The sequence below is a fragment of the Rhipicephalus microplus genome, chromosome 5, assembly GCF_043290135.1.
Source record: "Rhipicephalus microplus isolate Deutch F79 chromosome 5, USDA_Rmic, whole genome shotgun sequence".
NCBI classification, from domain to species: Eukaryota; Metazoa; Arthropoda; class Arachnida; order Ixodida; family Ixodidae; genus Rhipicephalus; species Rhipicephalus microplus.
In genome coordinates this window covers 110,008,589-110,020,864 of record NC_134704.1, presented here as the reverse complement: position 1 = coordinate 110,020,864, position 12,276 = coordinate 110,008,589, and the positions used below count along the sequence as shown (strand labels likewise).

At 42.5% G+C, this 12,276-nt stretch overlaps 1 protein-coding gene across 1 annotated transcript in view; it reads left to right on the top strand.

Moving 5' to 3' along the window:
• The window catches only part of LOC119184742 (glutamate receptor ionotropic, kainate 2), a 197,196-nt gene that overhangs the window by 144,883 nt on the left and 40,037 nt on the right, over window positions 1-12,276 (top strand). The window contains exons 5-7 of the mRNA XM_075895843.1: window positions 6,612-6,665; window positions 8,905-9,090; window positions 10,261-10,419. Of these exons, the coding sequence (XP_075751958.1) occupies window positions 6,612-6,665; window positions 8,905-9,090; window positions 10,261-10,419 (399 nt within the window). The remainder of the gene's footprint in view (window positions 1-6,611; window positions 6,666-8,904; window positions 9,091-10,260; window positions 10,420-12,276) is intronic.

The window sequence follows — 12,276 nt, the reverse complement described above, 5'->3', positions numbered from 1 at the left end:
AACGTGACATCATCATGATGTACGTTGTATGTGAAATTTCGTAAGGAATTGTTTTTTGTTCACGTGCGCCTAAATGTAAGTTCATGGGTGCCATAGCCTTTCGCATTAACTCAAAAGATTCAGCCGCAGAAAAAACACCAAGCCTAGTCTTAATCCGACTGCATATTGCGGGAAAAGGAGAACACTAAAATCTGAGACTCTAATGTACACACTAAAACTTGATTAGCTGCCGCTGTCGGGTGCAGACAAGCTTAGACAGGTTTTCGTGGCTATGGATGAGCACTTTCAGGGGTATAGCTGGCGAGATAAGGGGTGGGCTACGCCGCGAAAAGTTCATTGCATATGGCAGGGGAGGGTGTGTATTGTATATACTGTGCAAACTGCTGCGCCGGAGTTTCCCACAAGACAGACACTCAATTGATTAAATAACGGGCTATCAGATAATCAGGTGCTATGGATGAAAACACATTGTTAGAAAATTTTCACTGCATTGCAGTGAGTACAGTTGCATGTCTTTACTGTCAGACGCTAGCGCTGTCAAACGCTCAAACTTGAAAAAAAAAAAACGGAAGGTTACACGAAGGATCAAAGATGTTCTTTATTAGTTTTTATGTGCGAGGCATATCTTAGTGAATTTTCGCTGCTTTGAGTGTATCTATCTATTTAGACGCTTACGTTCGGTGCTCTCGTGGTCACCCCCTTAAGTGGGCGTGAGCCGAAATTACCATGGGAAGGTACGATGATTTGACGAATATGACGCGCTGGTCTAGACATGAATAATGTTACAATCCCGTCGCGTACGTCGTCAAACACTTCCCACCAGCCAGTGGCGCATACAAACGGGCGGGTATGTGCCGCTGCCATGCGGGTATGTAACGAAGGTGATTGACAGTTCTTAGTATCTACCCAGCAACGACGAGAATAAATATTGGCACTATTAATGCGTGAGCGTTAAGCAATACCAGACATTGGTAGCGTTGACCCAACGATAGCATAGAATAAATGCCAGTGTTAAGAAAAACCTGTCATAGGCAGCCTTGACCCCCCCCCCCCCCCCCCCCCGAAAAATGCAAAGTGAATTTCAGGTTCAGAGCAGGAATAGAACCTAAGCATTCTGGGTGGCAGTCAAGCATTCTTTCACAGATCTACGCAAGGTCTCAGAACTACTATTCAAATAGACGCTTATTTTTGGGAAACGTCAATAGTGGTTGCAGTGCTGCCTACCCAATTTTACTGCCACCTCATATATGTACACCTTTGATAGCCTTCATGTCGGGTTAACGTCAATTGCGGTTAGCTGCAATGCGCTGAAGTCGATTTATGTAGCAATGTCCAGGGCCAGCATTTTCGTGAGCATCAGCGCTTCATGTCCTCTTCTGGTGTTGTTAATACGCATGTTGCAGTTGATCTTGTTGCGCAAGTGTAAACTATTGGTTACTTACACATCTGCTAGTCTTCAACATATGTCTGTGCGTGCAACATATGTACACATACTTAGCGTCATTCCATGACGTGTCGCCTAATAAAAAAATTGCAACCCAGTCACCTTGCCTCCATATGCTTTGCAAAACGTTAATTCCCAGGTACGTGTGATCTGCGAATTTTTTCGTTATTACAGACATGGTGAGACATACACAGTGAGGCCATCCGGCATGTTGCATGCTACTAAAATTCTTTTTCTTAGCACTGAAGACAACCTGGTTTGATGATTTTGAATTTTAACCCCGTGACTCTTTGCCCCAGTTTGTGTATTTTCTTTCAATAAACTTTTTTGACAGTTTGCACTGTGAAGGTGTGGTGCGCTTTTTGTTAATGTTTCTTTTGGCTCAATTTTCCGATGATTTCAAAGCAACCAAACCCCGCCCGCCCCCTTTCTTAATATCCCCACGCTTCTTGTTCACCATTCACTTGAGCAGTTTTGAAACCCTTCCGTTCCACTTGCCAGACACCCAAGCATATGTCATTGTTCTACGTTTGGGTTTTTCGATTGCACAGAAACGTAAAGGTGTGGTGTTTTTTTTTAAACGAGCTCTTACTCTAAAAGGTAGTGGCCTCCTAATTTTTTATAATACCTCAGTTTTTAGTCAGCAGAGTTAAAATTCTAGAAAATTCGCGGTAGTGTTTGCATAGGTGGGCCAAGTGGTGGTTAAAACGCGATGAAAAACTTGTTTTCGTTTGGTTATTTATGCTTAACAGAAGCCTCAATCATACGCATTCAAAAAGAGACGGAGATATGTTAAAATGTTTGAGATAGAAAATAGAGAAGGAAATTCGTAGTGGCACAACAAGAAGGCACTTGGAAATACAAGGCTATTCGTACTTGATCTAGAACGTGTACACTTTTAACTACCGTAATGGCAGACATGTAAATGTATATTGATGACGCACCAGACTCCGGCCCTTTCACATATGCTAGATATTAAGAGCATACATCATATAAGCATTCAAATCTGATGCACCAGAAAACGAGACTGCTTTTGTACGCCTGGCTGCTTTTGTGGAACAGATAAATAGCGCGACGCAATTTGATAACTCAAAGGAGCATTAAAACTAATTTTATCACGGCCTTCTACCTTGTAAATAACAAGGATTTCCGAAAATAAGTAAGAGAACGACAGTCTGAGTACCGCATTTCTGAAAATGAAGAACAAGGATAGTTTTGTTCGTATTTTTTTATGTATTTTTCAATTTGTTTCCCACGCCTGTCGAGACCAAACATGTTGTTAAAAGGCATGGCAGCGCACAAAAGCTTAAAAACAAAGTGCATGATATAAATAAAGAGATACAATACGGTAGAGGTAAACAATTTCCAAGAGCTGTGAAGAAATTGTTCGGGTGACGGGAGTGGCCCTAGCACAAAGATTCGATCAATACTCCTCGGAGAGTGCCTTCACCAGATGTCGCCTTTCCGCTAAATCCTGACGAGTCTTAGAAGCAAAGGCAAACTATATATTACGTTTGGATAAGTGAAAGTGACGCAGAATCCTATCGCTTCGCAACCTGTCGTCAAACTGGAGGTGTCAGGGGCCTGTTTTCATTCCCTGAGGTTTATTGGAACTCGAAAAAGGGCTTTAATTCTCCAGGCGTGGCGCTGACTTTCAGATGATATCTTAATGATGTGGCCACGCATTTCCGCTCCTCTATTCATTTGTCTGCCACTCATTCGTCATGTGGTCATTGTCAAGCATGAATAACAATAACATGTTCCGGTTATGCGGCGTGCAAATTGGCAAATTGGTCGGACGTGACTGAATATGCAAACAGCGCAAAAAAGTAGTAGTCACAGCGTAACAGCGTAAGCAAGCGCTTTTTCCCCTTCTTATTTCTTGCTTCCGTAGTTGCGCTGCAACTATTACTTGGTTGCGTTGTTGGTGTAATCAGTCATGTTACAATTCGGCAGTGGTTACACAGATAAATATAACGTATACAACTCTAGCAAAGAAAATGTAGAAGCCTTTACAACAAAATTTAGATCACTTTCTCCGTCCTCAAATCGCTTTTGCGTGATCATTTGAATGCTAAAAATTTATCAAGTATTCAGATTAGTATGTCTCTCTTTCTCTTTGTATTATTACTCATGGCCGAGAGGGTTCCCGAGTCGTTTATGACGAAGCGTGTCTCTTTATACCTATATTTGAAGGGATAACAATGCTTTGTAAAGAAGAATTCTGAATGAACAAAAAGGCACAAATTGGCATGAGAAACAATAAGACTTAGCAATGCTAGTTAGTAGAATAATGTAGCCAAAAAACGGCAAATTCTTTTTAATCGCGAAGCATATGCAGCACCAAACAAGAAACTAAACCTAGAGAGCTTCGAATTAATAGGGTCAAGCCTGAAGAGCACTGGAACTGCGCGGCCTTGCTTGTTTTGAATGCAAAGCATTCCTTTGCGTACCCCACGCTTTTTTTAGCATCCATCCATCCATCCATCCATCTATCCATCCGTCCATCCGTCCGTCCATCCGTCCGTCTGTCCATCCGTCCGTCCATCCATACGTCCGTCCATCCATCCATCCATCCATCCATCCATCCATCCATCCATCCATCCATCCATCCATCCATCCATCCATCCATCCATCCATCCATCCATCCATCCATCCATCCATCCATCCATCTATCTATCTATCTATCTATCTATCTATCTATCTATCTATCTATCTATCTATCTATCTATCTATCTATCTATCTATCTATCTATCTATCTATCTATCTATCTATCTATCTATCTATCTATTTACCACCAACGGTCCCACAGACGTCCCAACCGGGCTAAATCGCGAACGGGAATGCATGTGCTGGTGACGGGCGTATCCTGCGAAGCACGCCACCAAGTTGGCTCACGATGTCAAATCTTGCAACAACGGCACGCCCAACGGCTTTGCGGGAACAACAGTGTCAACGTGATGACTGCGGGAGCGCATTCGCCAGGCAAACGTCCGCTTTCGACGGCAGTTTCTCTGGTGGCACTTTTTCTTCAGCTGCGACGTCTGTGACCACCAGCGGTTTGAAAACGACCTGGCAACGATTGACAGCATCCGGTGTCTGCAGCAATGGAGCAATGCCATAGGGGTACCTTTACGGTGGTTTCCAGCTGCTGCCGACGTCGCTCAGTTTCAGGTCCGTAGTACCTGCAAGGAATCGCTGATAATTGCAGCCTCCCAAATTTAACCACCATCAACGAATACGTTTACCCGCCGATTCCTTTGCATTTTCCAAGGCTCAAAGTCGTCGAGAAACGACTAAGTGAATCCGCATCTGTTGTTGATTTGCATTTGGCAATAGACACACGGCAACGAATAATAGCGATTATGGGACTAATTCATGATTCATTGATATGTGGAGTTTAACGTGCCAAACTCACCATATGAATATGAGAGTGCCGTAGTGTAGGGCTCCGGAAATTTCGACCACCTGTGGTTTTTTGACGTGCACCCAAATCTGAGCATACGAGCCAACACTTCCGCCTCCATCGGAAATGCAGCCACTGCAGCCGGGATTTTATACCGCGACGTGCGGGTCAGCAGCCGACTACTTTAGCCACTAGACCATTGCGGCGGGGCTAGGGACAAATTGTCAACGTTTCCTTCAACAAGAAAACATCCCGAAATGTCTGCCGTGTAATATCGCCGACGACCTAATCAATGTACATTCCAAGCACCGTCTCTTCGCAACAGCGGGGCAGCATGTTTCAGCTTCGCTGGTTAACCATTTGTACGGAATGCATGGACGGTCACTTGCTTCTCTTCGTACTTAGTGTGTTTATGTTAACCCGCCACCCTTCGAATGCTTTCAGCAACGTCTTTAGCACTGCCTGCGTCATCGGACAAATTTTTACCAACTGATGACTTCTACGATTTCACTTGAGGATGGTATGAAGGGGCGGGACATCACAGTGACGTTAAGTGAACGTCATAAGCACGTTATTTTTGTGACGTCCTCAATGCGTCTCGTGGAGGCGTCATCGCGTTAGGTTTCTTTTTTTTTCCTTTTTTTTACTCGTCCCAGACCCCGCGGTACGCCACACACAAGGTCTGATTTCGTATTTGGGGTGGCGTCTTGGGCTTTCGCGTTTTTCTTGAAAAACTCATTCCTTAAGGTTCTTGGAATATTGCAAGGAGATGAGATCATTGTCGCTACTACCGGAGGAGAGCTCTAACACACGTGCCTTGCAATGTGGCTTCTGCGGTCCGCTTTTACAGCGTGCGAAAAACAAATAAGGTGAGCTTGAGCTTGTCGGTATTTTCTATTAACGCCTAGAGCACACGCCTGTCCGGGTCGTGCCCCCATGTTCCTGCCGTTTCTGTGCGCAATAGGTGTTTAAGAAAAAACACAAAAAACCCAAAATAATACAAAACGACAGAAGAATGACGATAGGTGAGTGCTTGCAGAAGACACGTGAGATAAGCACGAGGGTCGCCTCGAAACTTGTAAATAAATGTGTATGATTTGAAGTGAATCGCAAAACAAGTAGGAGTTTGGTGCGAATTTTCAACTCTTAAATCTCTTGTGAATTTTCACCTAGCTACCAGTGTAATGTGTCAAATTATTACAAGTGAGAAGTTACTCCCTACACACGATAAGTTTTGATTTGGTGTCCCACCTCAGAGAAGTAGGATGTGCAAGTTCCTTTTATATTTTTAACGCTAATATATTTACTATAGCAAAAAAACCCGAGTTCTTATAGCAATTTCATATCAAGCCTGCTTTCAGAATCAAAGGTGAACAATTGGCAGAGGTGTGCTAACGAAATGCATGGCTTAATCATGCTTGAATCTTAGCGTGATAATGATCGTTTAAACCTTATGTACATATTAGGTAGGCGCCACTTATATTTTGTGGAGTAAGAGTATTTTAAGTTTGCGGTTGGTATGCGACAACCTTGAATAGAAATAGACCCCAAAGTATAACTTCTGGTTAGAGTAAAGAAAGCAAGTAACTCCTCAAAGTAGCACTTTATTACTTTGTCAATATTCTAGAAATCACTGTTAGGGCAGTTTATCATATGTTCCTCACAACTTGGACCACAATGAAATACTGTCTGTTTGATATGAGCAGTTCGTGTCGAAACTTCCGTGTAACCATTTTTAACATTTGTGTCTATACACGCAGGCCCAGGATGTCGGAATGCTTACAGAATACCACAACTACATTACAACGTCCTTGGTAAGTGTCATCCACTTTCGCTGCCACTAGAGCGCATATTAAGACAGACGCATGCACTGTTAGTTAAAGAGGCCCCTGAAAACTTTTTTCCAAGTAGCCACCGATTCGATTCAGTGAAGGAGGTTATTTCCTCACAAATTAACTATTGAAAAGTTTTTAGAACTCGTCCAGTAAGCGCGGAGTTACAAAGATTTGCCGCACGCTGCATTACACATCTCCCTGTTTGCGAAACAGTGTGACGTCATTGCATGCACCTAGCCCACCAGCCCCTTTATCGGAGCAGGTTTTGTTTGGAAAGAAAGTGGTGCGGGCGGGAGCTTTCAGCATGGCAGCGTTATGTGTCAGCACTCCTTCGATAGCAGTTTATGCGTTACTAATTTATGAAGTCTAGCTTTTAAAAGAAAGGGTCACTGCCTATAGTGCACGATTCTGTTATGGTTAGCATGTGTATATTTGCTCGTCGTAGTTGACAGCGAACAATAAATTTTATTCTCTTCGAAAGGAAACGAATGCAGACATGCAGTGTAAATGCGAGTCTGCATTCTCACTGCAAGTGCGTTTTATGAATATTCACAGTGACTGGCTCTTCGAGAACTAATATTTTTATGGCATGGATGTAAACGTGACGGCATGTGCAACGCATGTGAATTTCCATGATGGCATGTGAAATGCACTTTGAAAGGAGTTAAAGCACTGGCGGCAGCATGGTTTCAAACTGTTCTCTGCAAGGTCAAGGATAAGATTCTCACTGACAGAAAAACGGCGGATTTGCGGGATCTCTTCCAGTATGGCGTAGTCGAAAAAAATACACAATTTGAATGTAACAACGGGTAGGAAACATGCAATTTTGACGTTTTCTCTGGTTTGTAAAGAATTAGTTTTAGATAAAAAACTCCGCAAATGTATTTGACGGATGAAGTAGCCTTCATAGTGAATGTTTCAGGTGCAGATCACTTTGTTAGACATGCTCTCAAGCACGTAATCGAATCCAATATTAGCAAAGGAAAGTACTTAACAAGACGATAATATATCTGGGTGAATTTGTGTGAAATATCCGGCAGATTCAAGTGCCTCGAAGTATTACGATAGGAAATTAGTTAATTCATGGGGCACATTGGATAACAATGAAAGTAGGAGATAGACAGGCGTAGAACTAAGGTGGAAGGCAGGCAGGCAGGTTAACCGGAGGATGAATGCCCACATTGCTAACTTGCACTTCGGAATAGGTAAGGAGATGTGAATAGATAAAAAAATGAGAATGACGTAATTTAATGGCTGAACGGCTTTGCAGGTAATAATTTCCTGAGAGCAGGCTACCGCTGTTTTGTAGGTACAATTTTTAATTTACTTGTCATGTTTTTATGACTAGAGCATACTCAAAGATATATTCTTGTTACTTCTGGAAAATGTTGCATGTACACTAACGTATCGCATTGAAGTATTAAGCTTAAGTATTCTGGAGTTTATCTCAAAAATTTCTGCCTCGTTACCACATATATATGAAAACAATATCCTGGCTAATGAAATAATGCCTACATTCATGTATTTTTGTATATTAACTTAAGTACTACGTTCTCTTCTGCTTAGACGACTCATGGTAAGTATAAATTGGTAATCATATTTTTACCAGTGATAATACTTTAGTATGGAACCACAACGTTACAAAAATCACGTCTTTATTACACACTTTTTCCCAAGCCACCCTCGTGTTAGCTTTACCTGTAAAAACGTGGATTTGAGTCCCAGTCACATTGGCCACGTATCGGTGCGGGCTGACTTCAATAACACCCATGGATGCACTTGTCTACGTCTTACAGAGCCCTGGGTGGTGAAAATTATTTCCTACATTGGCGTTCTTGGTGTGCATCTTGTTGTGACAGTTTTTTGCTGACCTCGCAACAGAATAGTTTTCGCTAAAAAACTTCGCAAATCCAATTGACGCACGATTCAGTCTTTAAACTCACACAAAATACCTCAATTATTCACATGCCCAATAATCACCGTAACTATCAGTATTAACCTTCCGAAAGCTATCCAAACCTTTTATTCTCAGAAATTTATTTGAAGCTTCTTGTGACTTTGTGCTAAAAGTACGTGACGGTCAGAGTCCCTTGCTAAAGCTTTCTGTCTACTTGCGTGAATCCGTGAAACTGACTTGCAACAGATTGTGTCAAGTGGCAGATAATACCGTTATCATAGCGGCGCTGCTTTCTCGTTTGTTTGTTTTCCTCTGCCACAGGATCTGCACACGCTAGATCTGCGCTCCTTCTACAGCTCGCGATGCAACGTGACCGGCTTCCGCATGGTGACCACCGAAGAGTCGCCTTCGTACTTGGGTCAGCTCGACGAGAAACCAATCAGTGGTATCGAGGACTCGCTGCAGCTGCTGTCTCCAAGGGCGCGGCAAATTTTTTCGAACGTAAAGGTGGGTTGCACATCCTCAGTACGGCCAGTCAGATTGTGCATCTTTTTTCTGAGTCTGTTTAGAGGATGCGCGATTGGTAGCAGCACAGCATCGCCTTGACGTGTGCTAAACATTCCGCTCATTCATGTTTCACCATAAATTCAATGGTGGGTTACCATCGCTAAGAAAAAGCAACAGACAAGGCGATTTACCGGCCCTTAGATTTTCGCGCTGCTCCTGAACGGTCACACCATTGCGACAAGCCGGAATTTTTAAACAGTGTAGTAAGTTTCCACTACTTGCCTATGCAAGCAATGAGAATACCGAAATTTTGTAACTCATAGGTCACACTACAACTAGTTTTGAGAAAATAAATATATACTGTCACAAGAGGTGGCATTATGATCTACATAAAGGGCTGGCGGCCTCGAGCTTAATGATAGAAACTTTTACCTACGTACTTTTTGTTTCAACAGCAAACCTCTTTTCAGTCGATTCTTCCATGTCTGGAAGCCGTCGCAGATCAACCCCACTACACATTTGTGCCACTCCTCTGAACAATCCCACTGCTCAGCACTCCCACAACAACAACACCCGCTTTTATATACTCCTGCCATTCCCACCACTCTACTCACCCTGGTCATCCCAACTTCATTCCAAGTGCAGTCAAATCACACTTCGTTCAATGAGATCAAAAATTGCAGATCGGCGGATTGGCTGAAGTGAAAAGTTGAGCTTGTTGGTACCTAACTATGACACACTACAACGCAAAGAAATCTACCTGTATCTGCGCATACAATCATGAGGATTGCACTTTTACAGAATAAAAATGCAACATAATCTTCATCAAGTAAAAACACACCACCAATAATAATGAATGCGTTAGTAACCGCTACTTGATTATCAAACTGTGGTGAGGGCGATAACTGAAATTTTGTTTCAGTGTGAGAAAAGGCAATGAAAGGAGATGCGTTTAATTCCGTGTGTTCCAACGGGAATTATAAGTTTGCAAATTAAGCCCGAAAAAAGTGATACGATCGCATTGCAGTCAGAGACAGTTGTATAAGAACAGCAAACGTTTCGTACAGTTAATTTATTCAGTTCTTTTTTAAAGCAATTCGTACCTTCTCGCGGCTGTCAGAAGTAACTATTCATGCGAGTCCTTATTTTTCAATGCTTTATTCTATGCAGTTAGGTGCAGCCGTGGCCCACGACGCAGTGTTATCATTTGCCCGCGGACTGCAGACACTGAGCAGGAGCCGAAATCTGGAACCCAAGCATGACGCCACGTGTCAGCCAGGCCGCGTTGCCTGGCCTTATGGACTCTCGCTCGCCACGCAAGTCAAAGCGGTGGGTGTTCTTTTTTTTTCTGGCTAATTTTGGCCATAAGTATTCTCGATACTGAAAGCTTTCAGCAGCGCTTACGGATATTTGCTGCTTGACCTTCATGGAACCCTTCGCTACTTCAACGACATATCTCAGTATCACAGAACAGCAGTACAGTCTGCTACGTCAAGTGGTGTGCCATCCTTCAGGCTGAGGTCAGCACTTGCCATGGGGTAAATAGAAAATGTTGAACGTGGGTGGAGTCTACTGTTAGCACGTGGCTGTGCTCCTACCTAGCTCACCCGAAGAAGTGATTGTATAGTTGAAGACCTATTTAATGTTTCAGAAGTAAAAGCTTAACTTGTTTTTTTTTCACTATTCGATATATTTCATAATCTATTTTCTGATTTCCTAGAAATGACAGCGACATATTTAAGAGGAAAGTGTTTTGTACACAAAAACTTTACTGACATTGATTTTCATGACGAAATTTACGTAGGTAAAATTCGCACAAACAGAATAAAAGAAATGTTGTTCACGCTCCACGACCTTGAACAAAAGGCATCTATTGCATCTATCTTCAAAGATTGATGCCGGGCCCAGAAGCGTAGGCAGAAATTTGTTTCTTGAGGTGGGGGGGGGGGGGGGGCAGGAGGGGCACTTCTTTCATCTGAAGTTGGGTTTGCGCAGGCAGGTGGTCCAGTATCATTCTAAGATATATATTCCATGGTAGAAAAAAATTTTGGGGGAGGCACGGGCCTGTTGTGCCACCCCCTGGCCATGCCACTGGCTGGCCACTCTACCCTAACGGAGCACAAAAACGAGGCTTTACGAGTAGAACTCCTCCTTGTCACAGTGATTTTTGTCTTGTAAGGAGTGTAACATATTTGACTGAAATAAATGGGTGCGAATCGACGGTACTATGGGGGCTGGTTGGTGCAATTGTACCAACCAGCCAATGCAGCCTCGATATTTAAGCCCTGTGAAATCCTTAACATTTGAAGGTTAACTTTGGTTATCAACGAATTGTATTTTGAAAAAAAAATTGGGCTCCCATATTTTACAGCTATGTTTCAAATACTTTCATTTTTTCTTCAGACACGGTGTAATGATTTAATAGGTCTTTGTAAAATGCAACATCACACCGCTTCTTGCTTTCCGCAAATACTTGTGAAGAACAAAATGAAATAAATTGAATATGTGAGTATTCCGTTCCAGTGCTACCTGAGTGTTCGTCTGAAGCGCACACCATCGAGATTTCAATGAATGCAGTGCACTCCTCAGTATCAAGCTTCGTATAGAATCCAGTGTGCCCTATGTTGCAAACTTAATTCAGCAGGCATCTTTTAAAATTGTCAGGAACAAAATGAATGAGGCTCTATTTAGAATTGTTGAGTAAATCTGGCCCAGTGCTACTTCAGTGTTTCTCTGAAGCGCACTCTTTTGAGCTTTCAATTAATGCTATCAGGGTTCAGTATGAACCTTGATAGAATCCAACAAATCCTAATGTTAGAAATACATTCGGCGTGCCGTTTAAAAAATAAGCAAAGTTCGTTTATTTTTACTCCAGAAGATTAAAAATTCGGTCGGTTTTCATTGATTAAAGCGCTTGAGAAAAGAGCTAGCCGAAACATCGAACGTTTAGGAAAAAACTCGCCAAAAGTTCACACACAAATTGCTCACACGGTGGCTTGTGTTCTCTTTTATATATAAGGTGGTGTCGTTTTATTGTTGAATATATAGTTTACGTTGCAATTAAATGATGTGACAAAATGTTACTTATTAGTATATTATATACATTACTACGCGTCACCATCCATGTAACGAGAATGGCTTCTTCCGTTTCAAGATGCGGATGCGAAAAATAGGAGCGATGTTTCG